The following is a 24,723-nucleotide window of genomic DNA, read 5'->3' as shown; positions in this document are numbered from 1 at the left end:
TGTGTGTGTGTGTGTGTGTGTGTGTGTGTGTGTGTGTGTGTGTGTGTGTGTGTGTGTGTGTGTGTGTACCTGGGTGTCTGCTGTCCCTCTCTTCTTCCCTCCTTCATTCACTCACTCCTTCCACCTCTCTCCTCGTCTCACCGCCTATCGTGCACTGTCCCCCGCTATGCCCTTTCCAACCGTTCTCCCTGTAACCGTTTATCCTCCTACTCGTCGTTCGTATCACGGTCATGCGCGGTTTACTCGGCAAGTATTTGACCGTTGGTCAATGGAGCTGGTCGGATCTCTTTTTTCCCGGATTGGACCGTGTTCGGTGTCGTTGCTAGCAAAGTCCGAGTTCGGAATCCGAACAGGGCCCGACGCTGGTGTCCGTTTCGGTGCCGGGACCAGCACCAAGATCGAGGCCAGAAGCAAAGTCGAGACCAAGACCAATACCAAGACCAAGACCAAGATCGAAAAGAGGCAGAGCAACGTTCCACCGGTGGTTGCTCTCTCCTTCCCTGCCCCCTACCTTGTCCGTCCACCCTTCGCTCCTCTCCATTTCATTCCTGTGCACCGTCGCGAACCTCGGTGTCGCCTCTCCCCACTATGTAAGACCACGACCGACCGTTGAGATTTAAATTCCTCTCTGGATGGACGGAGAAGAGTCTCCGGCCTGGGAACGGACAACGTTTCTGCTCGGGACGAGAAGAAAATGACCGGCGGCGCTTTGACCGTCTACATCGCTCGATCATCGTTTTCCTTCTTCGTCGTACTTCTTCGGATCTTGTGGTACGACCGTACTGTGAGTTCACAGAGATCGATCGTAAAATTGAAAAAGAAACGGCAGATAGAAGTGGATTTTCCGTACAGTAAGGAGACTGCATAGGAGCTCGAGCAGATTCGATTTTGATATACATACATGTACAATACATGTACGTAGGAACCGTTGTTCGCACGCCCCCATGTAACGCTTTCGGTTTCCCCTATGTGGGCATCGTTCACCGTATTGTCTAACGCACTCTTCCGCGATACTGTATACGGGCACAGCTGTTACCTACTGTTTTCTTGACTGCAAATAATATAATCGACGGATAAGAAATATCCTTTTTGCTTGATCCGAGACACGAAATCCTGGCCACGCTTTCCGCGTTTGTCGAACCGTTGCCATAACGCTCTGTGACTTGCGACGCGACGATCGGACGACGATTCAAATACGATCCGCATCATGCTCTCTTGCAATTTTTTTTTTCATTTGTATGGACCATCCAGTATCCTCCACCACCACCTCCTCCTTTCCACCTTTCCGTCGCTCTCTCTCTCTGTTTCGGTCTTTGTTCTGCACCTCTAGACACCAGCTTCGCGCCAGTGAGATACCCGATAACGCGAATAAAGATAAACGAGAAAAAGGGAGAAGAAGACAGAGATGAGAAGATCTAGCGATAAAGCGCGTGGTCGAGCGAAGCGAGGAAAGAGAAAGGAAGATATCGTTGCGATATTTCGGTTGCGGTCGAGTGTCGATAAGACCTGACCGTGTCCCAAGGTTAAGCTGTTTTATAGCCACCGTAGCAATGCTCATTCCCGGAAATATCGTGTTCGTTCCAAGCGCTTTCATGATCGATTCGACATTAGATCGGGGTGGACATACATACATGTATACAAATAACGCGTTACATGTATGTATTCCTAATAGGACGTCACAGTTCAACTAGTCCTCTCCCTCCCTGGTATATCTTTTTAAACGAATTAAGTGGTAAGCGAGAGAAACGCTTATCGAGAAAACAGCGAGTACATACGACCTAGTAGATACAGTGTGTGCAATACGACGACGGGGTACACTTGAAATTTACGTTATTTACACTTTCGTGTAAAAAATGGAATCGAATCCGTTAATGGCGACAACCCATTGTTTCTACGAATTCGAGATGACGCGACGTCGGTAATTATTCTGGTCAACGCGTGTAACACAACGGAGCCATGGAACGAAAGAGACAATAGTATGGACGATTAGAGACCGTTCAAGGAATAATCGAGTGGTATCCCTGCAGTAATCGTCGTTCTATGACACCCGATAATTGTTCCGTTCAGGTCGGTTGGCAAAACGGTTCCTAATTCCGACAATAAAATGGTATTTATAATAGCCGTGGTCGAACGGTGAAAAGGCGACGCAAAATAGCTTTCGAAGACTAGCATTGATTCGTAGGTTCGTTCGGCAGGGTGTCGGAATTTGCGCTATTTAACAGGTGGGCGGCGCCTAATATCCCGAGGGCCACCCGCGGCTCGTACCTTGTGTAAATTCGCAGAAAAATCCGTAGGAAAACCTTTTGCTATTGTGGAAACGCGGTCGAACGGTCCGGAAAGAATACAACGTAGGTAGGCCAAGATACATAGATCGTGTCAAGAACGCCGCCACCGCTGGGCCGCGTGCCTTTGCCTTCGCCTTCGCCTTCGCCTTCGCCTTCGTCTTCGCCTTTCGTTCAACGTTGAATATCCTTTCGATTATTTCGACAACGACACGACACTCGAACGTCATTCTTTGAGTTATTGTTCGAACCCTGCGTGGAACAAAACAACTAGTCTTTCCGTTGTTTCCTGTGTCCTCTTCGGATGTATCCGGTTCGTCCCGAGATTTTCATCTTTTTGTCTTTTGTTGTCACATATAGGTAAATGTAATCTCAGTTTGTCGCACGGTAATCGTTCTTGCTCGATGGATGCCTGATTTTTTTGCGTACATTAAATACCAATTGCGACAACGAGCAATCGGAGATTTTGGATCAACGGTGCCACGATTTCAATTGCAACATCGATACATACTATATTATGTATTACTGATGCTCCTCCCATCAGTTCAACGCCCACTCTTGTAATATGTATAACAACCACGCGAACAGGATCGATTCGAGACCATTATCGAAGCAAGCGTTGTTTCTGTTTCCGCACAACACCTTACCCGTCTCGCCGCCATTATTACCCTTTGTATCGAAATTCTCATCGATCCTGTTCTCCTGTTTCAGCAATAGCTATTGCCGCGTCGCGCCGTCCTTCTGACACTCTGACACTCTGACACTCTGACACTGGTTCTTCTCTTCCCAGGGTGATTATTTTTTCCGACTTCCCTCCGTTTCCATCTATCCGTCCTAAAGAGGGGACTCGTACTAACTGTTAGCGAGGGGTTCCACCAATTTTTATCCTCCTCCTCTCCTTTCTTTCGATTTCTTCTCGACATATTGCAAATTTCGGTCTCTCCTATAGTGCATCTGCGACGGCTGCACTGTGTCGGAAGAATAGCAAGAACGAGCAAGCTGTCTCTTACGCCCTTCCCAAGTTCCCGAAGGAACAGATGATGATCCCGTTTAGGAAGCTGCAAAGCTGTCTTGCTCTCTGGCAGACTTTACGGTTATGGGGTCATCATCCACAGTGGTTCTTCGTTGTTTTCCTCGATTCTTTCAGATCAGTTTGTATCGACTTGTTTCATTTTCTCACGATTACCTGTTCGTACGGCGCGATATTAACGGACACCGATTCCAGATAATCTTGTAAATTTTTGCGTTTTCTCGAACGTAAACGTTTGCATTACACGCGATTATAATGCGATGATAACACGAGTGCAGATATCCAGAATAATGTAACCATGTGGTAGTAATAAATCGTATCACGAAAAACATAATCGACTGAAAAGTGAAAGACGGAAGGTTCACGTGGAAGGCGCAAACGATGACGAGGTTTGAGAACCTTCCAACAGGTATGTTACGAAATGTCTCGACGTGCTTCTTCTCTGTACTGATAGAACATAGAGCGCTGCATACCTACGCGCGCGATACGTATACGCGCGCGCACACACACACGCATATGTGCGTATGTATATTCTGTGAATAACTTGACGGAGCGAAGCTACGTGTATCGGGTATATGCGCCGGTGACTGCACACTACCGTGGCCAGTGTCTGTTACACGTATACGTGTGTATATGCACTTAGCGGTGCACCATCGGGGTACCCATAGTTGGCACGTGCCAACCATTACAATGGATACGACCATCTGCACTCGTTCTTATAGAAAAATCAGACTCGTAGGGACACGGGCGTTTGCTCGATCTCGTGTCCCCTTCCAGTCCGTTATATATGTAGGTTCGAACGATTCGCTACTCGTATCTCGTGTCCCGTAACGACGGTTCAGACGGTTCAGACGGTTCAGACGGTTCAGACGGTTCAGACGTCGAACAGGAACCACGCTGGGGGTACAGCCCGCGCGCGGTTTTCCTATTCGCAACGCGCTACTCCTCTTTTCCATGTTACGAGCGTAACCAACGAAAAACACGTTACTATTTTTATTGAAACAGACGATTCGCCGCATTTAAAGGTACGTCGGCTAACTAATAGCCGAAACATATAATGTAGGAAAATGTTCGCCATCAGACGACTCGAACACTGTTGCGTCGACATTGAATCGTGAAACGACTTTTCACCTATAAATCGAAAATGTTTTGGAAGGTGGTGTTACGTACGCATTACGACACGGAAGGTGCTGCGATCTGGCAGCTGCGAACGAGGGGTTCTCGGTACCCCCCGATGTACGTGGCAGTAAGCAGCTGAGCTACCCCCATCATGGGTACCGTGCGTTATACACGTTCGATTCCCTATAACAAATAATCTTTGCAGTCAGGACTGATGGGAACGACCCGGTGAATCTTATTTTATGCTCTTCTATACTCTGATGCCCATTCCACCAGTCAGTCGCCCCCCTCTTTCTCCGTATCAGTTAGTCTTCTCGACAACCCTATGTATATCGTCTCACGCGTTTCCCTGGGAATTTGATTCCCAGAATATTCCTGACATTTATTTGCACAAACTTAGATACATACGAACCGTGCCTTCCATTCCACAAGAACGCAATCGTTGATTAATCCTTTGATATTCGGTTTCGATGAACAAGAACGAAAAGTTTTCTAAACATCGGCAGATCAAATTTCTGTATCCTTGCCATCTGAGGTCGACATGTTCTTTGGTTGTCACTATAACAGACCGAACGACTCCGTTATCGTGAATGGTACGAGACGTATTTTTTTGATATATGTTCATTGCCTTTCCGTGTTCGTTTCCTTTCAATGGCGAGCCCCCAACGCACTTGTGCGTCGAGACTCAGAAGCGGGTACCTGCCGTGTGAAAATCCTCGAAGAATGCGAGGGTGGTATCAGAGATCAGGTGAAGCATTGTGATCAGTAGAATGAAAAAAACGGACCGGAGTCGTACCTGCCGAGAACTGCATCTCCTTCGGGATAGTCGGTGCATCAACCGACAGGACAAGGACCGACAGAAGGAACGAAAGAGACGGAAGCAGACCCTTTCAATGCGAGTGGAACTCCTACGGTCGGCAACCTTTTCCGCTCTGGTATCGAAAGCGAGGAGCCCCACAGTCAGTGAATGACCGAAAATGTATGCGAGAGGGATAAACGATCGGTCTGCCGAGTGGTTACGGAGGAGAGTAAGAATCGTAAACTTGAATAATCTTTCAGCCTATACATGTTCTCGTTTCTTTTTATACAAGTCGACATTCGATGTGCGAGACAACTTTGAAAAATGATAGACAAGCGAATGATAAAGTCGGCAAATATGCATGTCCGATCTTGCGAGTCGATCCATTTCCGTGCCACTTTTTACGAAATCAAACAACTCGATCGACAAATAACATTTCGAATAGACCGTGGCTGATAAAGTTGTCGAAATTGCACAAGTACTTCCTAGGACATACATGTACATATACTCTTTACGTGCACTTTGTTGGCGTTCAAATGTATGTACGTTCGACGAACGAACGTATGGGCGGACGTAACGAAAAACGGCGGCAAAGAGGCAGAAAAGGGCCCCCCATAGCGGTCGCCCTAAAGAGAGGATTCCGCGTTCCGTTCTCCCTGCATGTCCTGAGAAGATTTAGGCGGGCCCTTTCTCGGCTCCCGATTGGTCGGCCCTTCCCCCCACCGAGAACGATTCCCCCGTATAAAGCAGAGGTTCCCGCCGAGCTGAACAGTTAGTACCAGTCTTGCAGGTTGGAGGTACGGATATTTCGTTCGCTGCAGGTCGAACTCGTGGCGACAAACGCCCGATCGGGGGAGTGTTTGCGCGCGCGATAATTCTTGCACATTATTTCCGCGAATTAAACTGTACCGTCTGTTTGTTTCGATTTACTCGAGGATCAGTTGTATCCGCTATCTCGTTGATATGTTTTGGGAAGGTGTCACGGAATCCTGCGAAGTGTGTCAATGTACAAGGTATATATCGGAATGCTAATTTCTTGTCTTTTTCTTAACAGACGACGACGTTCTACCCAAGGATGCATATTAATACATATACATATATGTGGTATACGTACGTGTTGTGTGATACAGTGAAATTGAACTCGTGCAATCAAGCTGTTAAACTCGCGCGTTAAAAGCGAACCTGAAACGTGCAATTTTACATCGACCGTAATTGAAATAGAAGAACGAGATCGGTATCGTTGATTTCGTTCCGATTAATTCCGTGCTCAAGTTTCATTTCAACGAAACAAGTTCGAATCGTGCAACATTCAAATCGAATACCCATTCGATGAAATCCATTCTTCTCTTTGGTGGTTAGTTCCTAAACGGAGAGATTACTTAATTATTATTTGCGGGAGAGTGTGGCGCGTTCGCGCGCTAGTATCGCTTGCTCGTGTTTCGCTCGAATAAAGAGCTACATAATTGTACGAAGGTTTTGTTCTAATAGTAACGTGTGTTGGCACGACACATCTATTATTAAGTTCCGAAATAAGGCCGCGCACGTGTTCATGCTCGTAGTTGTATCGAAGATGCTCGAGACAGTTATTCGAGTTGAATTTTTGTGGTTCAGATCGTACAAGTAGTTCGCTACAAGCGATCGCAATCGAAACAACTGATTCGATGTTAAATGAATCTGTAAAGCCGCGACTGAGAATTGTACAGAATGTAATGATTCGTTCGAAAAGATATAAAACCGTTGACGGGCATTATTGGAGTGCTTTTAGAGTTGCGACTCGAGATAATGGGAGTAGTTTGTCACGCTTCGGGTACCGACTCGGAAAACTCGAGGTTAAGTCCGATCGTCGTCTACATTGTGTGCTCCTTCTAATCATTGTTGTCGTCGTCGTCGTCGTCGTCCTCCTCCTCCTCCTCCTCCTCCTCCTCCTCCTCCTTTTAGTCGTTTTCTATATGTATTTGGTAATGTTCAGTTTGTTGTTTGTGTTGCAGGCTCTTTAAGGATGCCTTCAAGTTCAAGAGTACTCCAGAGAACACGGTGAAATCCAAGCCGAAGGTGCGTCGACTTCTCGGCATGGCGTCCCGACGTTTTTCCAGTACGGAATCGGTGTCGCCCTCTGTCGAGAAAGAAAACAGCAATACTGGTTGCAGTCCACGGGGTATCAGCCCGCAGAAGGTAAGCTGTTTTATAATATATGTATATGTAGTACGTCTGTTTTATATATGTAGTAGTACATATGTGCATATGTATCTTGTTCGCATTTCGTTGTCAGTTTTTCGATGGTTACGATGATCAGAGGCAAATGTGATACAGATATTCGAACGAATGAAATTCACTGACTGGCAAAACATTAAGAATCTCTTGAATCGTTCCGTTACAGATCGTGGGGGGAAAAAAGTCCCGATATCCGCTGGAAGATTGCGACCCTAACAGTCAGGACAGTGGATACGAGGCAAGTTATCCGGAAAAAGAAGAAAAGCCACGGGAGGCGTTCCGATTTGTAGAACCGATGGCCGTTGCTCCGCGACGGACATCGATCGAATCACGAAGTCCGATGGAATCACCGGTGCGATCCTCGCCGCGACGAATGCGCGCGAGACGACCCACCCTCTTTCGGAGTCTTTCTTCCGGCTACGAAAGCATGGATGATGGTTTCAACGATCTGATCGACGTGGAGCCTCTGGAAGATACAACACGCCTACCGAACGGCATCTCGACTCTTCTTTGCGGTGATATCGTCGGCACAGGAACGTTTTCCGACGTGACGACCGCCATCAATATAGATTCGAACTTCAGCCCTAGTACACCGGAATTCCCTCGCACGAATCGCACCGGCAACTTCAGACGATCGCTCTCGTTGCAAAACGAAAGATCCGAAACGCGCAAGAACTCGTCGCTCTCAAAAGTACGCTCTTGTCTGTTTCGTTCTCCGAACGCGAATTCCTCGACTGTGAATCCGGGTTTCGAGGACGATCCGTTGTTGGCGATGACAGTCCCCGTGTCTCATCGCCGACGAGTCGGCTACGGTTACGACCACGAGAACGACTTTGGTTCTCCGCTATCCGTCCGAACGTTCAAACGACCGGATCCACCGATCGACGATAGTCCGAAATTAGTGAAAAAGTCTCGGAGATCGAGCACCAGCTTTCTCGACGCGATAAGACATTGCAACGGCATCGATGTGTCGACTTCCAGTTCCCGGTTCGCCGGAATTCCTTTCCAGAGAAGTTTGTCCGAAACATCGGCAACCATCACGGCGATGGCAATGGCGATCGAAACGACATGCGCGGATACGCGACAGGAAACACAAGCGGAAACGGAAACTCACGCGCTCATAAAGTCAGCTATTCATCGTAGTAGCACCGACATGGATCTTACGGGTGACTTCAGTAAATCATGCGTTTTACCATTAGCCACCGGCCATCACGAAGACTTGAAATCGATTTCGGTGGATACGTTGGCCGCTCTGATTCGTGGAGAGTTCCACGATCGCATTGGTTCTTTCAAGATCGTAGATTGTCGTTACCCGTACGAGTTCGATGCCGGACACATTCAGGGTGCCCTGAATCTGTACAGCAAGGACCTAATCGAGCGAATACTGTTAGACCCTTTAACCAATACGCCTGAGATCCAACCGGATACGAACAAGAGGAATATTCTGGTATTCCACTGTGAATTCTCCTGGGAACGCGGCCCAAATCTTTCGCGGTTTTTGCGAAACTTAGATCGACAACGTAACAAAGAACACTATCCCGCTCTGTATTATCCAGAAGTTTATCTGCTGCACGGTGGATACGAACAATTCTACAAAGAACAGAAAGGACTGTGTTCGCCGCAAGGTTATCGACCGATGAGACATCCGGATCACGAAGCGGATCTCAAGCAATTTCGAAGTAAGAGCAAAAGTTGGCAAGGCGAGAAATCAAGAATCTGCGCTGGTGCGACGCGAACCAATTTGAAGCGTCTAGGTTTTTAATTGCAACAATAATTTGTCAACCCTTCCTCCTTTCTCTATTCTCTCTTCTCTCAGTCGGATTGTTCGTTTCTACTTTCTCACTTTACTCCGTATTTACGTGTAAATAGCTTGTATCGTTCTGATACGTTTACTTATATTTTAGTGAATTCTAGTACAAGGAAACAAAAAGCGCTTATTTTTAACGACGGACGACACGGCGACCGTCGAGACGTTATCTAAAAAGAAAAAAAGTTGAACGTTAGCATTATCGAAGTTTGCGCGTTTGACTCGATGACGTGTATAAACGGTTAATACCGAAATCGTTACAAATTTACGGCTTCGTGTGTACGCAAAGATAGCAATGCCGGCGGAGATGAGCGAACGCGAATAGGATCGTGAAACGATGAAGCGAATAGAATCAAATCGGTAAAATATCAGTAACGTTCTCGGGCGGGCTTCCCAAGTTCACGCATCGACACCGAATTCTTGTCGTAATTTGCTAACTCGATGGATTCACGCGCCATTCATTCGTACGTGAATGCTGCCGCCACCACCGCCGCGTGCATTATTCACCTAATTCTAGCCTAATCGACGTCGGAGGTACTGTATCGCCAAAGTTCAGCGTGCTCGTGTACACGCGCATAGAGAAAATATTTTTGAATAATGTATATCTATATTGTATAATACGCGAAGAAATCATTTATAACGAGAAATTTAAATTGTTTCTAAATATGCAAATTTCATTTCACATACACACACGCACACGCGCGCGCGCGCGTGTGTGTGTGTGTATAATAAAATGATTACGTTATATAATATGTGTCGTTAGTCTATAGTCTATAATCTATAATCTATAATATACCGTTTCGTATAGTTTAACCAAACTTTCATTTTCGTCTCCTCGTTCGTACGTTATCAAGTAATTGCTACCTTTTCAAATATTGACGATAAAAGTCTGCAAATGAAATATTAAGGTCGCCGGAAAATTATAAAATTACCAACAACATATCAATTTTTCAATGGCTATCGTATAACTGAATCACTTCTATAAAAAGGATTGCTATTACGTTATCAGATAGACTAGTGAATTCGGGCTGTATCTACAATAAGCGTTGTATAAGTACCAGATATATGTATATGTTATTCTTTACAGATATATTATACGTATAATGTCATTGTTTTTAAAGAGAGCTGCAATCATAAAAAAAAATCGTTTAATCCAATCGTGTATAAATTATACTGACAACAATTTATTCCACTGACTCCTTAATATTGCCTATCATAGTGTTAATTACTAAATCCGGCATTATGTCATCATGTATGCACCGGTTAAAATTGCATGTCATTTGCACACTGCGTTCGTAAAGTAACAGTTTACAATATTTTGAATCCGTGAAGTTGTATGTTTAAGTAAGGAGCTCCGTATACCGTATACTTAGAACGAACAAATACATCAATTTCGGACAAATTCTGCTTGCATATTGATTTCAGTGGTGCTGTCACTTCATAGTTGACTAATTACTTGTGGATGTAATTGATAATTGTATGTACACGATGTACATTGATATCTGTCAAATACAAAAGAATATCGATTAACGGAATTTTTTGCAATTCAAAGCACATTCCAATGCTGTCGTAGTCTTTATTGAAGATTTTAACATCGGTATTGTATATTTACATTGTTAACTGTATCGAGTTTAATTAACATTGAATTTTATTATGTAGGTTAAAATGACGTGTGCGTTATCCAGCGTTATTTACGGCAAAATGCTACGGGTAGAGGGTGATATATCGGTGAATAGTGCCACCACAGACAAGATAAAAGAATAGACCTAACATGGAATGTAATTTCCTAACCCATGCATTCGGGGGCGTCAGTAGCCCCGCGACCATGTCAGTACTCCAATCAGTGCTAGCGAAACCGGGCCAATAATGTATGTATTAGAGATGGCGTGAACTGCTACTTGTGAATCACTCGTGATTCGATCACGTTCGTTCCCAATCACGATGATTTTTCACAGTGATTCGTGATTTCCCGTGATCGTTTCTTATTGGTTGAAGAAACCTAACAGTTCTTTACACGCGATACATAATTTGTATATTTCACATTAACGACATCAAAACAAAAATTAGGGTTATATCGTATAAAGTGAAGGAATAAGTAGAAACAATGAAGAATAATGAATAAATTAATGATTACAAATTATAATCTACATGTTACCTAGCAAATCATTTTTTTAGAATTTCTTGTTTTTTCTACTGATGTTTACAAACACGAATAGTAATGTAATTATCGTAAAATCATATTGAATACGTTTTTCTGTTTAAAGATCAAGGACTTACGATCGCAGTGAGCAAATTCACTCAAGATAGAAAAATCGCAATCACGGTTGTGAATGAAGTTAAATCACGACCGTGATCGTGATTCGGCGATCACGGTGATAAATCACCGTTAGTGATTTTGCATGCCACCTCTACCCAACACAAAAGTTGTTTCTGCGTTGAGAGACAATACACTACAATGCTATACTTTATCTGAAGTTTGTTAATAATTTATTGATTATTTCAGATGTTCAGTTTTGATGTTTAATTTATCGATCCTAAGTTTTGTAAATAATTTTATTAATAAATTTATCGTTGAGTTCAGCCGTGTGTACTTTTATTTATAAATCGTTGAAATTCTAATTGTACATCATACATCTCACACACACGGGGTCTCTTCAGCATGCTTCGGGGGCTCCGTGACCCCACATTCTCAGCCCACGTGATCAAAGGCGCCTCCACCGGGGCCACCGTGCAGGGTCTATGGCGCCGACACCAGGGGCTCCGTGACCCCTGCTCTCTCCCCGCGTGCCCAATGGCGCCGCAACCGGGGACTGCGTGACCCCGCACACGCAACCCGCGTGATCAATGGCGCCGCAACCGGGGCCGCCGGGCAGGGTCTAGTGCGTCCCCTACGGGGGCTCCGTGACCCAACGTGATCAATGGCACACGGTGACTCTTCGGATGCTCCAGGGGTTCTATGACCCCTCCGTCCTAGCTACTTGAACACTTTTTCGACCGGTGGCGCCACTCGTGGCAATTCACGCAAACTGCTAGCCAAAATCATACCGACAGGTGAGTGAATATTCCTAGTGATGGAAAAATGCGAATATCTCAGTAATTCAGCGTTCAAAATGAACGCCGTTAGTCTCATATTGTTCCCGAGTGCTTAATGCATTGACTCAATACTGCTGAATCCCAGAATTAATAAAATTATTTATGCCTGTATTAACGTTTACCCTCATGGAGCGGTATCCCTGTGTGCACAGGTTTCTATCGCATTTACACAGCTAAACGGGCATCATTCTTCTTCGTCTGGCATTAGATACGACGTTTAAAGACCGTAGATTAATACTCTCCAACGGCTGGAGACCAGTAATTACAAGAACTTTGTTAAAATCGCATTTAGTTGCAACGATTGACACTCTATCTGGTCATGCGTACCCCGGTTAGTTCACTTCGGACAGCTCGTACACCGTTATACGGACAGCTTTCGTTTAGTTGAAGCACTCAATTTGTAGCTGCAAATACGTAGATTAATCCACTGTTATTGATGATAACAATAAGCGACCAGAACACTGTCAAAATCGCATTTAATCGCGGAGTACCACTATATTGTTTGACCGGTGGCGCCATCCGTGGCGAAACGCTGAAACTGGTAGCCATATAATTGGCTAGCAGTTTCAGATATTCGCCACGGATGACGCCACCGGTCCAAAAAGTAGTGGTATTCCGCGATTAAATGCGATTTTAACATTGTTCTGGTTGTTTATTGTTATTTTCAATGACAGGAGATTAATCTACGTTCTTTTAGCTTCAAACTGAATGCATGATCAAGACGTAACTTGTCCATAGAACGTTGGAAAAGCTATTTAAAGTGAACTAAACGGGGTACGCATGGCGAGATACAGTGTCAACCGTTGCAAACAAATGCGATTTTAACAATGTTCTTGCGATTACTGGTCTCCAGCCGTTAGAGAATAGTAATCTACGTTTTTTAAACTTCGATTGTAATCCATGACGAGGAAAACTGATGCTCGTTTAGCAGTGTATATCCGATCGAAATCTGTTGCAATCACATAACCACTAAACAGGCAACACTTTTCTTCGTCATGCACCACATTCGAAGTTTAAAGAATGTAGATTAGCACCCTATAACGGCTGATTCGTCTTGCCCAGCACTCGACTTGTAGCTGAAAGAACGTAGATTAATCTCCTGTCAGTGGCAATAACAATAAACGACCAGAACACTGTTAAAATCGTATTTATTTGCAGAGTACCGCTATTTTTGGACCGGTGGCGCCATCCGTGGCGAAACGCTGAAACTGGTAGCCATATAATTGGCTAGTAGTTTCAGCGATTCGCCACGGATGGCGCCACCGGTCCAAAAATAGTGGTACTCTGCAAATAAATGCGATTTTAACAGTGTTCTGGTCGCTGATTGTCATTATCAATAACAGTGGATTAATCTACGTACCTTCAGCTACAAATCAAATTCTTGGCCAAGACGAATGCTGATCGTATAACACTGAGAGACCTGTCCAAATATGAAGAAAACGAGGAGTAGTTGACAGGACGTACCCAACAACAACAGTTGTAAACATTTATGTATGATTTACAATGTTCTTGTGACTACTGTTTCTCAAGCGATAAATTTGATTAATCTACGTTTTTTAAACTTGAAATCTTGTGCTTGGTTAAGACGACAGCTGTCCGTAATGTGTGACCATAGCATATACATATAATAGTGCATAATAGACTGCGCGGTCTGTATGTAGGTTTGAATCGATACCACCAAGGTATCGATACTTTCGCTTATAACTACTGTTGTACGAAGGTATCGATACTTTTGTTTCAATACCGAGTAAGTGTCGATACCTACTTGTATCGAATTATATTTTCCTAACCTTGATACGCAACACAAAATTTGTTTCTGCGTTGAGAGAGAATAAAATACAATACTGTACCTACTGTATCTCGTCATGCGTACCACGGTAAGTTCACTTTGGACAGCTCGTACACCGTTATACGGACAGCTTTCGTTTCGTTCTGAGAGACCTGTCCAAATATGAAGAAAACGAGGAGTAGTTGACAGGACGTACCCAACAACAACAGTTGTAAACATTTATGTATGATTTACAATGTTCTTGTGACTACTGTTTCTCAAGCGATAAATTTGATTAATCTACGTTTTTTAAACTTGAAATCTTGTGCTTGGTTAAGACGACAGCTGTCCGTAATGTGTGACCATAGCATATACATATAATAGTGCATAATAGACTGCGCGGTCTGTATGTAGGTTTGAATCGATACCACCAAGGTATCGATACTTTCGCTTATAACTACTGTTGTACGAAGGTATCGATACTTTTGTTTCAATACCGAGTAAGTGTCGATACCTACTTGTATCGAATTATATTTTCCTAACCTTGATACGCAACACAAAATTTGTTTCTGCGTTGAGAGAGAATAAAATACAATACTGTACCTTATATATTTATTTAAATATTTAATATAAAACATATAAACATAAACGTATGTATAAACTATATACGATATACGTAATATAAGATATACATGATAAATAAATATGTACACTCGCGAGCAAACTCGGCTTCCACTAGGGGAAAAAGTAGTGTTGGGAAAAGGCCTCCTACTATGCTTGTACCACTTGGTATTTGGAATTACTGAAGTTTATGGCAAATTAACATTCGATTTAATATTTATTTTAGTACCTGGAATAAATTTACTAAGTGGTAGAAGGCCCTTCTCTTACGTCACTTTTTGCCCTAGTGAAAGCCGAGTTTCCTCGTAGGTTTACATGAAAACTTTTCTTCGTTGACGAAATAAAGAAAACTTGGACTTTGCAATAGGCATTGTAGAAGTTTGGCTAGCTGAGCTTGGCTTGAATTCAGTCGAATATAACTCCTAAATTTAATGTTCTTATAACCACAGACGAGGTTATAGGAGTATGTACATATTTCATCTTATGAAAATTGGTGGCCCACCTAACTGTGGTACCGACACCTTAAAAGGCTTGTGATTTTGCGACCTCTATGTTATGAGAACGGTAAATCTACGATGTGGTAGTAGAAGAGTGGGCCGCATAAATACATTAGATGACATGTCTACTCCTATACCTCGTTTGTGGTATTATTTCCAAAACGATTATTCATTCTCAATGACGTGATGACGAGTACATTTATATTCTTATGCGCAGGTAGAATAGCATTCTCATTTCTATCGACGTTAAACGCGATCGTCTGTCCGACGTACATATGCGTTAAGTGTGCTCGTTTATTGTTAGCAAGGTATATGTACAATCATGCTTATCTATATACATATATACTTTTTTCTTTTATGCATGTATATACATACATACATACATACATACATACATACATACATACATACATACATATGTACATACGGTAAACAGATATCGCAGTATCAATGCATACGATTGCATCGGACTACACGCCACAGGACAAGGCCTATGTCAAAAACCCGTGTAGTGCCATCTACAAAAAACTGCCTAAGCTACTAGCTTATTAGTATTACCATTCAGCAGGTGGTGTTATCAGGTGATTCTTTATTGTGTACGGAATAACGCAGGATGTGCTTTGGTGCTCTTATAAGCATACCTTAATCCATTTGTGATGGCAAGAAAAAATTCTGTTTCCACAGATTTTGGTTTTTATTGTAACATCACCGTTACCTACTACATATACATACGTTGCTAACTTACATTGTACATACTTTTCCCGTGTTAATTCTGCCAGATGAATTTTTGCAAGTATAATAGAAATGTGATTCGAAGATAAAGTCGCAATTACGATTAAATAGATACCGCGGACGAGGAATGTACACGCATATGTGTACTTGTATGTATACATGTACATCATGTTAGAGGATCACAATGATTCGATGCAAGCGTAATACTTATTCGTTAAATCTATACATCTCTTGTTCGACTTGAAACGCGAACAATATACGTGACATTATACCTAATAAGTATACGATCTGGATTTTCATTTGACAAAACGGGAAAGTAAAGACGCACGTGACAGCAAGCTAAGCACTGATCGGGTAGAAGGAGTACTGTCGACGAGACCATCGTAACAAACGATGTGTATAGGGCATGCCGTATGAGTTATTCGTTAACGATAAACTGACCGAACAAACGGTCGTGTAAGAGGCTAAGCAAGCACATCAACGGTTATGATCAATCGGCATTAATTGGTTTAAGCGAGTATGTAACAAGTTCGTATTGATGAATTCGTGCCGATCGATTTTGATTGACTGCATTTTAACAACAGTGTACTATGTTTTGAAAGAAGAAACGTGACATCTGAAGGTAAAGAAAAAATTTGTCGTATAGCTCGTGTCAACCAATAAACGCGTCGTTCCAATTTCCAAGAATGTAACTTCATATTATGTATGTAGAGAGATTTACATTTTACCGATAACACGAAGAGTGAAAGAGTACGTTGTAATTATTTCGTGTTAATATCGTGCGAATCTTTCTTTAAATATCGACAATCGACCGTCAAGGCGTTGCCATCTTTATACTGGAAGCAAAAATAGACGCGGGAACGGCAGAACGGCACCGGAATGACGTTAACCGTACTTTACCTTTTTATCCCTCCATGCACAATTCGTTTTCTTTCGTGTATTTTCAAACATTCGTTGTACCTATCTATACGTATACTGTTCGAGCTTGTTTTACATAATAGTCAATTAGTAATGTCTCACTATTTAGATGAAAGCCAGTGTATTACCTATGTATTATATCTATAGTGGTCTTTCAGAATTTACGAAACGGTCTTAAGAAAAAGGGATCGTGAGTTATCCTTTAAACGGAAAACGTGAGTTTCAGCCGGAAGTAAGTTTTAATGTTAAAATAATGTTAGTTCTCCTTCTTTCTCGTTATGATTCAGACGTAAACCGGCTACATTACCTAGGTGCAGCATTTTTTAAAATGATGTCTATAGGTAGAGAAGCGAATAAATGGACTCCAAAATTAATAATCGTTTTTCAACTGACTATTTGGACTGTCGTTGGGCTTATATTTCTTCGAAAAGGTGCAAACTCTTTATGCGATATAAAGGATACGATACGAAACGACACTGCTGATACACAGGTTTGACATTTCTGTTGATCACGAAAATATATACATATATGTATTGTATACGATACCGTGACCAAAGGTGCGCGTGCATCATTGCTGTACGACACGTATTATGCAGGACGAATACTCGTGATATTTCCATGCATGTTAATGAAAACATGTGCAACGTATACAATTCCTATGTCATATTACACTTATGCATTTTTTGTACATCCTGTATACACCATAGGAACGCGCGCGCGCACACCTTGCACGCACACAGCTTCTTTAAACGCGAGGATTTAAAACTGTATCTATGTATTATAAAGAATCAATTCTCGTTTTCCATTTAGATGGAATTGAATCTGAATTCTAGAAACAAATGGTAAAATTGAATATCGATCGATCGATCGATCGTATTTTCTATCGCGAATATTTTTATTCTTTCATCACTGAGACTCGACGTATTATACACATACGTATGTACATATGTACATAGTTAGATGGAATATCAAATTTCTCTACAATTAGTAGACAGCGGATTTTTATGCAAAATTATATTTTCTAAAGTAATTCATAAAGAGAAGAGCAAATGTAGAAATTTCTTTCTTCTTTTAAGTATCCTATTGGGTTCAGAATAAAATAAAAAATTTGTTGGATCTGATGAAAGCTTTGTTTTTTTTTATTGTATTTTACAAACCTGTATAGGCTATAAATACATAAATATCCGCAGTCTAGCAATTATAGTTTTTATGTCCATATTTATTTCTTAATGTTTCGTATATACATATAAATGTTTGGGAAACAAATAGATGAACTAGCGAAAGATTCGAGAACACTATTTTTACAGGAAACGATCGTGAGGTGGAATGAAAAACAATCGATTCAAGAGTCGAGTATCATAAAAAATCGGCATCGAATTGCCGAATATGAGGTTACAACGTGGCGGAAGGACGTCGTGGCCCTTGATAGTTCCAAAAAAACTGCGGGAAATGGAAAATGGTTATCGCGCAAACCGTACATTTCTTATCGGCTGGACAATATTGGTAGAAGAATTCCTGAGAAGAGTTCAACGAATAGGAAACTAACTACGAATGATGATGTACAAGACACTCGAGGCATTCGTGCGATACCCGGTCGAACAATTACTGCATCCAACAGAAACAAAGACGAAAAAATAGATCACAAAGAAAGTGCCGTCGTGGTAACGTTCGATCAAAGTAGTTATAATGTGAAAAAAGTTCTGATAGATAATGACGCATCGAGCTCATCGTTTCAATTGGAAAACTCTAGCTCCGTTAATGTTGTTACATCAGATGACAGAGATCTTTTCGAAATTGACGAGTACGATACCCGCTATAAGGCAACAAGAATCGACAGGATTGAAAAAAAATTACGACGCACTCCTGTCAATCGAGTTGGTGCGGCTGCTGCCATAACTATGTTGGCGATTGGTGTTGTTATGCTACTTTTAGGACCACTTATCATTATTCTACGAGCTTTCGGTGATAGAAGACGTTCCAGACAAATATTCTTAAAATCAAGGTGTCACGCCGATCGACCACCCACGTACGAAGAAGCGGTCTTAATGGACCAAGCACCGAGATATTCGACGCTACAACTAGACACTATTCCAGAGTCTTCCTTCTTCCTTTAAACTATTTCCTTAATTTATATATCTATTAAACGGTTTACAGCGATCGATGTGTTTCCTGTAACTCCTTCTTATATTCACTTTTATATGTATATATGTATATGAGCTATACCTACATATTATTATCGCTTCTCCATCTCATCCTTCTATCGCTGCGGCTTGAATGATGAGTCGTAGTTTTGGTAAAGTTTGAATTATTAATTGCAAATCATACATTTTGTCTCTGTAATTATGTAGGTGATCTATATGCGTGGGCTTAAAAAATATATAGAACGTAACGTAACTTATTATTCACGAAATTATTTTGATTTTCTTTCTTTTCGTTGATCAATAATTGTTAAATTGATAAAATTGATAACCGAATCCATTTGATTTAAGTATGTGCACGGACGAAACAAAATAGAAGCGTTCGAATCGAACCGAACAAAACTAAACATATGGGAAAAAACTAAAATACGACTTCCCAAATGGACAGAACGGAACGGAATGGAATGGATCGGAACGAAACCAAACAGAATGAGACAAGGAAGACAAGTCAGTGACGTCAGTGATTCGAGTCAAGATGGTACTGGAAAGTACGATGATATGGTAAGCATTGATATTTTTTGAATTTATCCAAAATAGTACCGTATTTTCTTACTTTGTGGCCTATATAATCAAAATTTGATGGCACCTCACAAATTTCCATGTGATTCTATAAAAATAGAGACCTCGATATCTTGGAAAATTTAGATGCGAGAGTGACAGTGCAAAGTTGAAACCATTTGTAGCGGACTTACCATGAATTTTCTTTAGAAAATTATATTACTGAATATTGGTTATGATAGAAGTAAAAAAGTCGTCAAGTATCATACTTTAATAATAAAAAGTTTAAGTAAAAGTTTTCGATTTACTAGCAGTTAAAACTATTAGGTTAAGGATTGTATAATTCGAAATGGAACAGCTTTGCGAGATAGTTTACAAACTTAAACCGTTTATCAATGCTTCCTTGAAAAATGTTCAGTGTCGACAACAGCGATTACATGAGGAATGGAGATTTTTTACCGACGCGACTTCAAGCACAACAGGATGCCGTTAATTTGGTTTGTCACTCCAAGGCACGCTCGAATCCCGAGAACAACGTTGGTTTAATAACATTAGCCAAGTACGTGTGATCATTCTGTATGTTAAGTAATCTTTGAAAAGGCTGTTTCTATCGTTGCTCTTATTTCTATTTTGCTAAACAGTGTAGAAGTATTGGCTACTTTAACCAGCGATGTAGGTAGAATTCTATCAAAGCTTCATCAAGTACAACCAAATGGCAATCTAAGTTTGATTACTGGAATAAGAATTGCACACGTGAGTATATTAATTATTTTTTTCACTCTTTAATATAAACAGAACGATCATAATAACCATAGATAAAATAATAAAAAACAGCTAGCCTTGAAGCATCGTCAAGGTAAAAATCATAAAATGCGTATCGTGGCTTTCATCGGTAGTCCAATAGAAATTGATGAAGAGGAACTTGTGAAATTAGCAAAACGATTGAAGAAAGAGAAAGTGAATGTGGACATAATTAGCTTTGGAGAGGAAAGTGCCAATAATGAAGTGTTGACAGCTTTCATTAATGTTCTCAACTGGAAGGATGGTACAGGCAGTCACTTGGTTACTGTTCCACCTGGGCCACACCTGTCTGATGCATTGATTTCTTCTCCCATTATTCAAGGAGAAGATGGAATGGGTGGTACAGGCATGGGAGGAGCTGCTTATGAATTTGGTGTCGATCCGAACGAAGATCCAGAGTTGGCATTGGTTTGTATTTCATAGTTTTTATACTTTCCTTATTGACAATGTTTTTGACCGGTTTCTTTGTCCAGGCATTACGTGTTTCAATGGAAGAACAACGGCAGCGTCAAGAAGACGAAGCACGACGTGCACAGGCAACTGAAGCTGCTACAAATAAACAACTAGAACCAGAAACTATTAAAGCAGTACCCAACGAAGAAGCAATGTTGAAACGTGCTCTTGCGATGTCGCTCGAGAGTGCAGAAGATTCATCTTCAGCTTCTGACAATACTACACCGTCAAGTGGAAATGTGCCAGATTTTGCCCGTATGACAGAAGAGGAGCAAATTGCTTTTGCCATGCAGATGTCCATGCAAGATCAACGTACGACACATGCATATACACATTTACGGATACATGCGAGAGACAGCTCAAGCTATTGTGTCTTCTTTTTTCCCTTTTTAGAGGAGCTCGAGTCCTTGAAGGGAGACGCAATGGAAGTCGAGGAAGACTATGCCACTGTTATGTCTGATCCAGCATTTTTGCAGTCAGTTTTAGAGAATTTACCGGGTGTCGATCCTCATTCTGAAGCCGTTCGTCAAGCTGTTGGATCTCTTCAACAAAACAAGGATAAAGATAAAGAGAAGGAAAAGGAGAAAGATAAAGATAAGGAAAAGAAATGAAAATTTGTGCTCCTTGAATATCTGACTACATTATGTTAATCGCTGTATTGTGAATACATCTATGTCAAATATAAGTTTTCGATTTTTCAGGACTTCGTCTTTTATGTAGTCAGCAGTATGCGCCTACACGCAGAACTTCCTGTATGTTCACATTCATTCCGTGGTCCTTTCTTCTTTCTTCGATGCTACTGACACTGACTGACACTGATTTAGAGTTATCCCCATGTTATCCCCTCCTTTCTTATTTCTCACTGTTGCACTTTCGCGTAGTGGTGGTGGTGGTGGTTCGTTTTGTCGTATATATGTATATAAGTACATATACCGGTATACCGGTAAAAGAGAAGCGTTAAACTCCAAAATGGCGCCACATAGGAAAAGTAGCGGAACGATTCGTGGTTCTCTTAATGAAACTTTCGACAAAGAAAACAATTATTTACGTTCATTGAGCGATTATCAAGCACGAGTTAGAAGGCGAGAAAGCATTCGGAACTGTAGAAACGTAGGGGTAAGTTTGTTTTGACAAACGGTGAAATTTATTTGTTTACTATTTTTTATTCATTTTACTAGAAGATATTTTCCAGTTTGTTCATTGTATTTACTCAGTTTTAAATTATACATAAACAGAAGTTAAATTTACTCAAAGAGTTGAAGGATTTGTACCAACTAGTGAAATTCTTTTGTTGGTAGGTTATCCATTGCTTCTGTTTATGAAAAAGGTGTATAATGAAATGTTTTGCAAAAAGTACACTGTGAACGAGTATATGTACCGTCGTTTGGCACTGTGTAACTGTTTTCGATAACTGTTGCAGGATTTGTGAAAGAAATTCAAAATCGTAATTTCAGTTTAAAAGGGTATTTAATAAATTCACGAAACATTATTTTCCTTTAGGAGTATGATTTAGAACGAAAAATCGAGCTAGAAGTTAAAATGAAGGAAGGTTCATCAAGATTATTAGCTGCTGCACAGCATCCTGCTCAAAGCTTGGAAGCAGCACGTGCCCTACTTACTTCGAGCAAAAGAATGTCTATTTATATGGCTGAGCTACAACATCGTGGCAAAAATATGGCAACCTTAAAAACAAGGTACTCTTCCTTTAACCCTACAATGGTCAATGAAAACAACAATGTGACAGGCTGATACCGGATCACTTTGACCTATACCAGTATTTTTGGTATACTTACTTTAAACTTTGTAGCTTTTTCAGACAAACTATTATCTAAACAGTAATGTTTACGATGTATAAAGAGGAAGGGAATCTGTTAAAACTGCAAATATTTCATAACGGTATATTTTATTTACATACAGTGTTTTGCATAAAATTATGTATCATCGATTGATGTATAATACTATTGCTGTGTACTGATACTTCAGTGTTATGATTATGTTGACCTGAAAGTTCACTAAACACAGACATAGCTGGTTGGATGTTTTCTTCCCCCTGGTATTTTTGATACTGCCTGCTGAAGACATTGAAACTCTTCAGGCAATTATTGTTTAGGTTACAGCGGTAAAACTCAGCCGTGCGCCTGCTCTCTGCTACACTTAAAACATAAACATGGGTCAAAGTGACCCGGGTATCGACTGGGCAAGGGTTAACGGAGAACGTCTAGATACTAGTTGTAACATATAACATAATATGTTACAGTGTTTCCAACGGTGAAGGAAAATTATCCATTTCGGATCTCAGATTCCCCTTGATGTGGAGAGATTCAGATCATTTTAAAAATCGTGGAGATCATCGAAGGTTCGCGGTTTTTTGCTTGGCTCGTGTTGGGGCAGAAATTCATGATACAACCTTACTCTATCCTATTGATAGAGAACAAACTGACGTTAGTTTTCCTGATGTTTTGTTATTGTAAGATATCGTCCAATCTTGTACACTCTTAACTAATTCTATTCGTTCGTTTAAAAAAAAGAATACACGCTTTTTCGCAATTTTCATTGGTATGTCACCGAAAGAATCAATATCATTCTATTCCCAGTAACAATGTACCAGCAGACTTCGAGTTAATCTTAGAGATCTACTGTCACGTTTTACAAGAAGATCTTAGCATTGCCAGTACACCAAGGAGAATCGGAAGAACTATTCATTCGTCGATTTCGAAAACTGTGGGTAGAAAGTTTGCGTTATCTTTGCGAGATGAATACGAGTGTAACAAGGCGTGAGTTTTCACTCTTCTTATCTTATGATACAGTTCTTGTAGAAATTTCTCAGTTATATGTATGTATGTAATTTATTCTCTTTCAGAGGACCACAGTTCCACTTAGCGGCTTATGCAAAACTGACTCTTAACGATACAGACAGGAATACACGGACGCACGACTTGTCGCTGATCAAGTTTGGTACAGGTTGATCTGAATCCGTAATTTCTTTCTATCCTTCTTTCGAAAATTTCGTCTTGAATAGTGATGATATACATTGTTATTCAATGAACTTATGCCAAGTTTGAAATTTTACATTTCAGAAACTAAAACTTATGCTCTGCCGCTGTTCGGACATTTCTGTTGCCGTTTGGCTGTACAGCCAAATAATGTTGACAAAAAGGTATGCACAGGATTCGTAATCATAAACGGTCAACGGTGCTGGGCACGGTTGTGCGGTTTTGAAATAGAAGCATGGAACACACAGAGCCATTCAGAAGAATTACAGGAACCTGTGCTTACGATTTGCGTGAACAAAGTTAGTAAAAATACGACAATAAGTTGAAACACTGCAAAAATTCAGATATCGATAACAGTCGCGTGGTAATAGGACGATGAACTTTTATTTCAGGAGACTACTGTCCGACAATTGAAATCTATGAACAATCAACTACGGATAGTCAATTGTACCGATAGCGTCAAGAAGCGCGACACTGTGGAATTTAATTCAGAGGATGATGTCCAAAAATGGTTGAAACAATTAATACAGCGTATCGACGAACATTCAAGATGGAAACATGCAGCAATAGACGCCCAGCGAATACCATGTTCTGAAAATTCACGCACGAATTCAAGTGCGAGAAATTCATTCGATGTCAACAGACGAAAAGGATCCCTCTACGACGAAATTCCTATAATTGATAACGCCTTCTAGAAGATGGAAGAAGTTTCTTTGAATAAATACGTGTTTTCTCATGCATTTCTAAATTTATGTTTGGCATGGAAATAACTTGCGCAGCACATTTAACCATAATAGGTATAATTTATTAAAACTTTATCCTATCTAAATCAGTTACAAGTTTTTGTAATAATTTTATGTTTCAACAACCAAATTGGTTTCATCCATTAACCATTAAGATTTA

At 41.2% G+C, this 24,723-nt stretch overlaps 4 protein-coding genes across 7 annotated transcripts in view; all 4 read left to right on the top strand.

The window, feature by feature from the left end:
• The window catches only part of LOC107194268 (M-phase inducer phosphatase 1-like), a 21,921-nt gene extending 12,321 nt beyond the window's left edge, over positions 1-9,600 (top strand). Inside the window, exons 1-3 of one of the 3 annotated variants that reach the window (XM_015583863.1) lie at positions 6,020-6,243; positions 7,219-7,402; positions 7,608-9,600. In XM_015583863.1, the coding sequence (XP_015439349.1) occupies positions 6,194-6,243; positions 7,219-7,402; positions 7,608-9,203 (1,830 nt within the window). In that variant the 5' untranslated portion in view covers positions 6,020-6,193 and the 3' untranslated portion in view covers positions 9,204-9,600. Of the gene's footprint in view, positions 1-6,019; positions 6,244-7,026; positions 7,060-7,218; positions 7,403-7,607 lie in introns of those variants that run through there. The other 2 variants (XM_015583864.1, XM_015583862.1) reach the window with 2 other exon arrangements.
• Positions 9,601-17,208: 7,608 nt separating this feature from the next.
• LOC107194248 lies at positions 17,209-19,026 on the top strand. Its single transcript, XM_015583839.1, has 2 exons — positions 17,209-17,367; positions 18,185-19,026. Exons 1-2 carry the CDS (start codon positions 17,209-17,211, stop codon positions 18,989-18,991), a joined length of 966 nt encoding a protein of 321 aa, XP_015439325.1. The 3' UTR covers positions 18,992-19,026.
• A 492-nt stretch (positions 19,027-19,518) lies between these two features.
• LOC107194287 (26S proteasome non-ATPase regulatory subunit 4) lies at positions 19,519-21,530 on the top strand. Its single transcript, XM_015583889.1, has 6 exons — positions 19,519-19,576; positions 19,992-20,132; positions 20,215-20,326; positions 20,408-20,782; positions 20,848-21,139; positions 21,221-21,530. Exons 1-6 carry the CDS (start codon positions 19,551-19,553, stop codon positions 21,436-21,438), a joined length of 1,164 nt encoding a protein of 387 aa, XP_015439375.1. The 5' UTR covers positions 19,519-19,550; the 3' UTR covers positions 21,439-21,530.
• Positions 21,531-21,722: 192 nt separating this feature from the next.
• Positions 21,723-24,708, top strand: LOC107194333 (rhotekin-like). 2 transcript variants are annotated; one of them, XM_015583938.1, is made up of 7 exons: positions 21,723-21,943; positions 22,328-22,521; positions 23,085-23,294; positions 23,422-23,601; positions 23,688-23,782; positions 23,905-24,119; positions 24,213-24,708. In XM_015583938.1, the coding sequence occupies exons 1-7, from the start codon at positions 21,797-21,799 to the stop codon at positions 24,513-24,515; spliced, it is 1,344 nt and encodes a 447-aa protein (XP_015439424.1). In that variant the 5' UTR covers positions 21,723-21,796; the 3' UTR covers positions 24,516-24,708. The 2 variants fall into 2 exon arrangements, with proteins under 2 accessions (XP_015439424.1, XP_015439423.1); XM_015583937.1 differs by having other exon boundaries at positions 23,688-23,788.
• Positions 24,709-24,723: the final 15 nt, after the last annotated feature.

This window comes from Dufourea novaeangliae, unplaced genomic scaffold (genome assembly GCF_001272555.1).
Source record: "Dufourea novaeangliae isolate 0120121106 unplaced genomic scaffold, ASM127255v1 scaffold28, whole genome shotgun sequence".
Taxonomy (NCBI): domain Eukaryota; kingdom Metazoa; phylum Arthropoda; class Insecta; order Hymenoptera; family Halictidae; genus Dufourea; species Dufourea novaeangliae.
The sequence above is the reverse complement of the archived record's forward strand: the minus strand, read 5'-3'. Positions and strand labels throughout refer to the sequence as shown.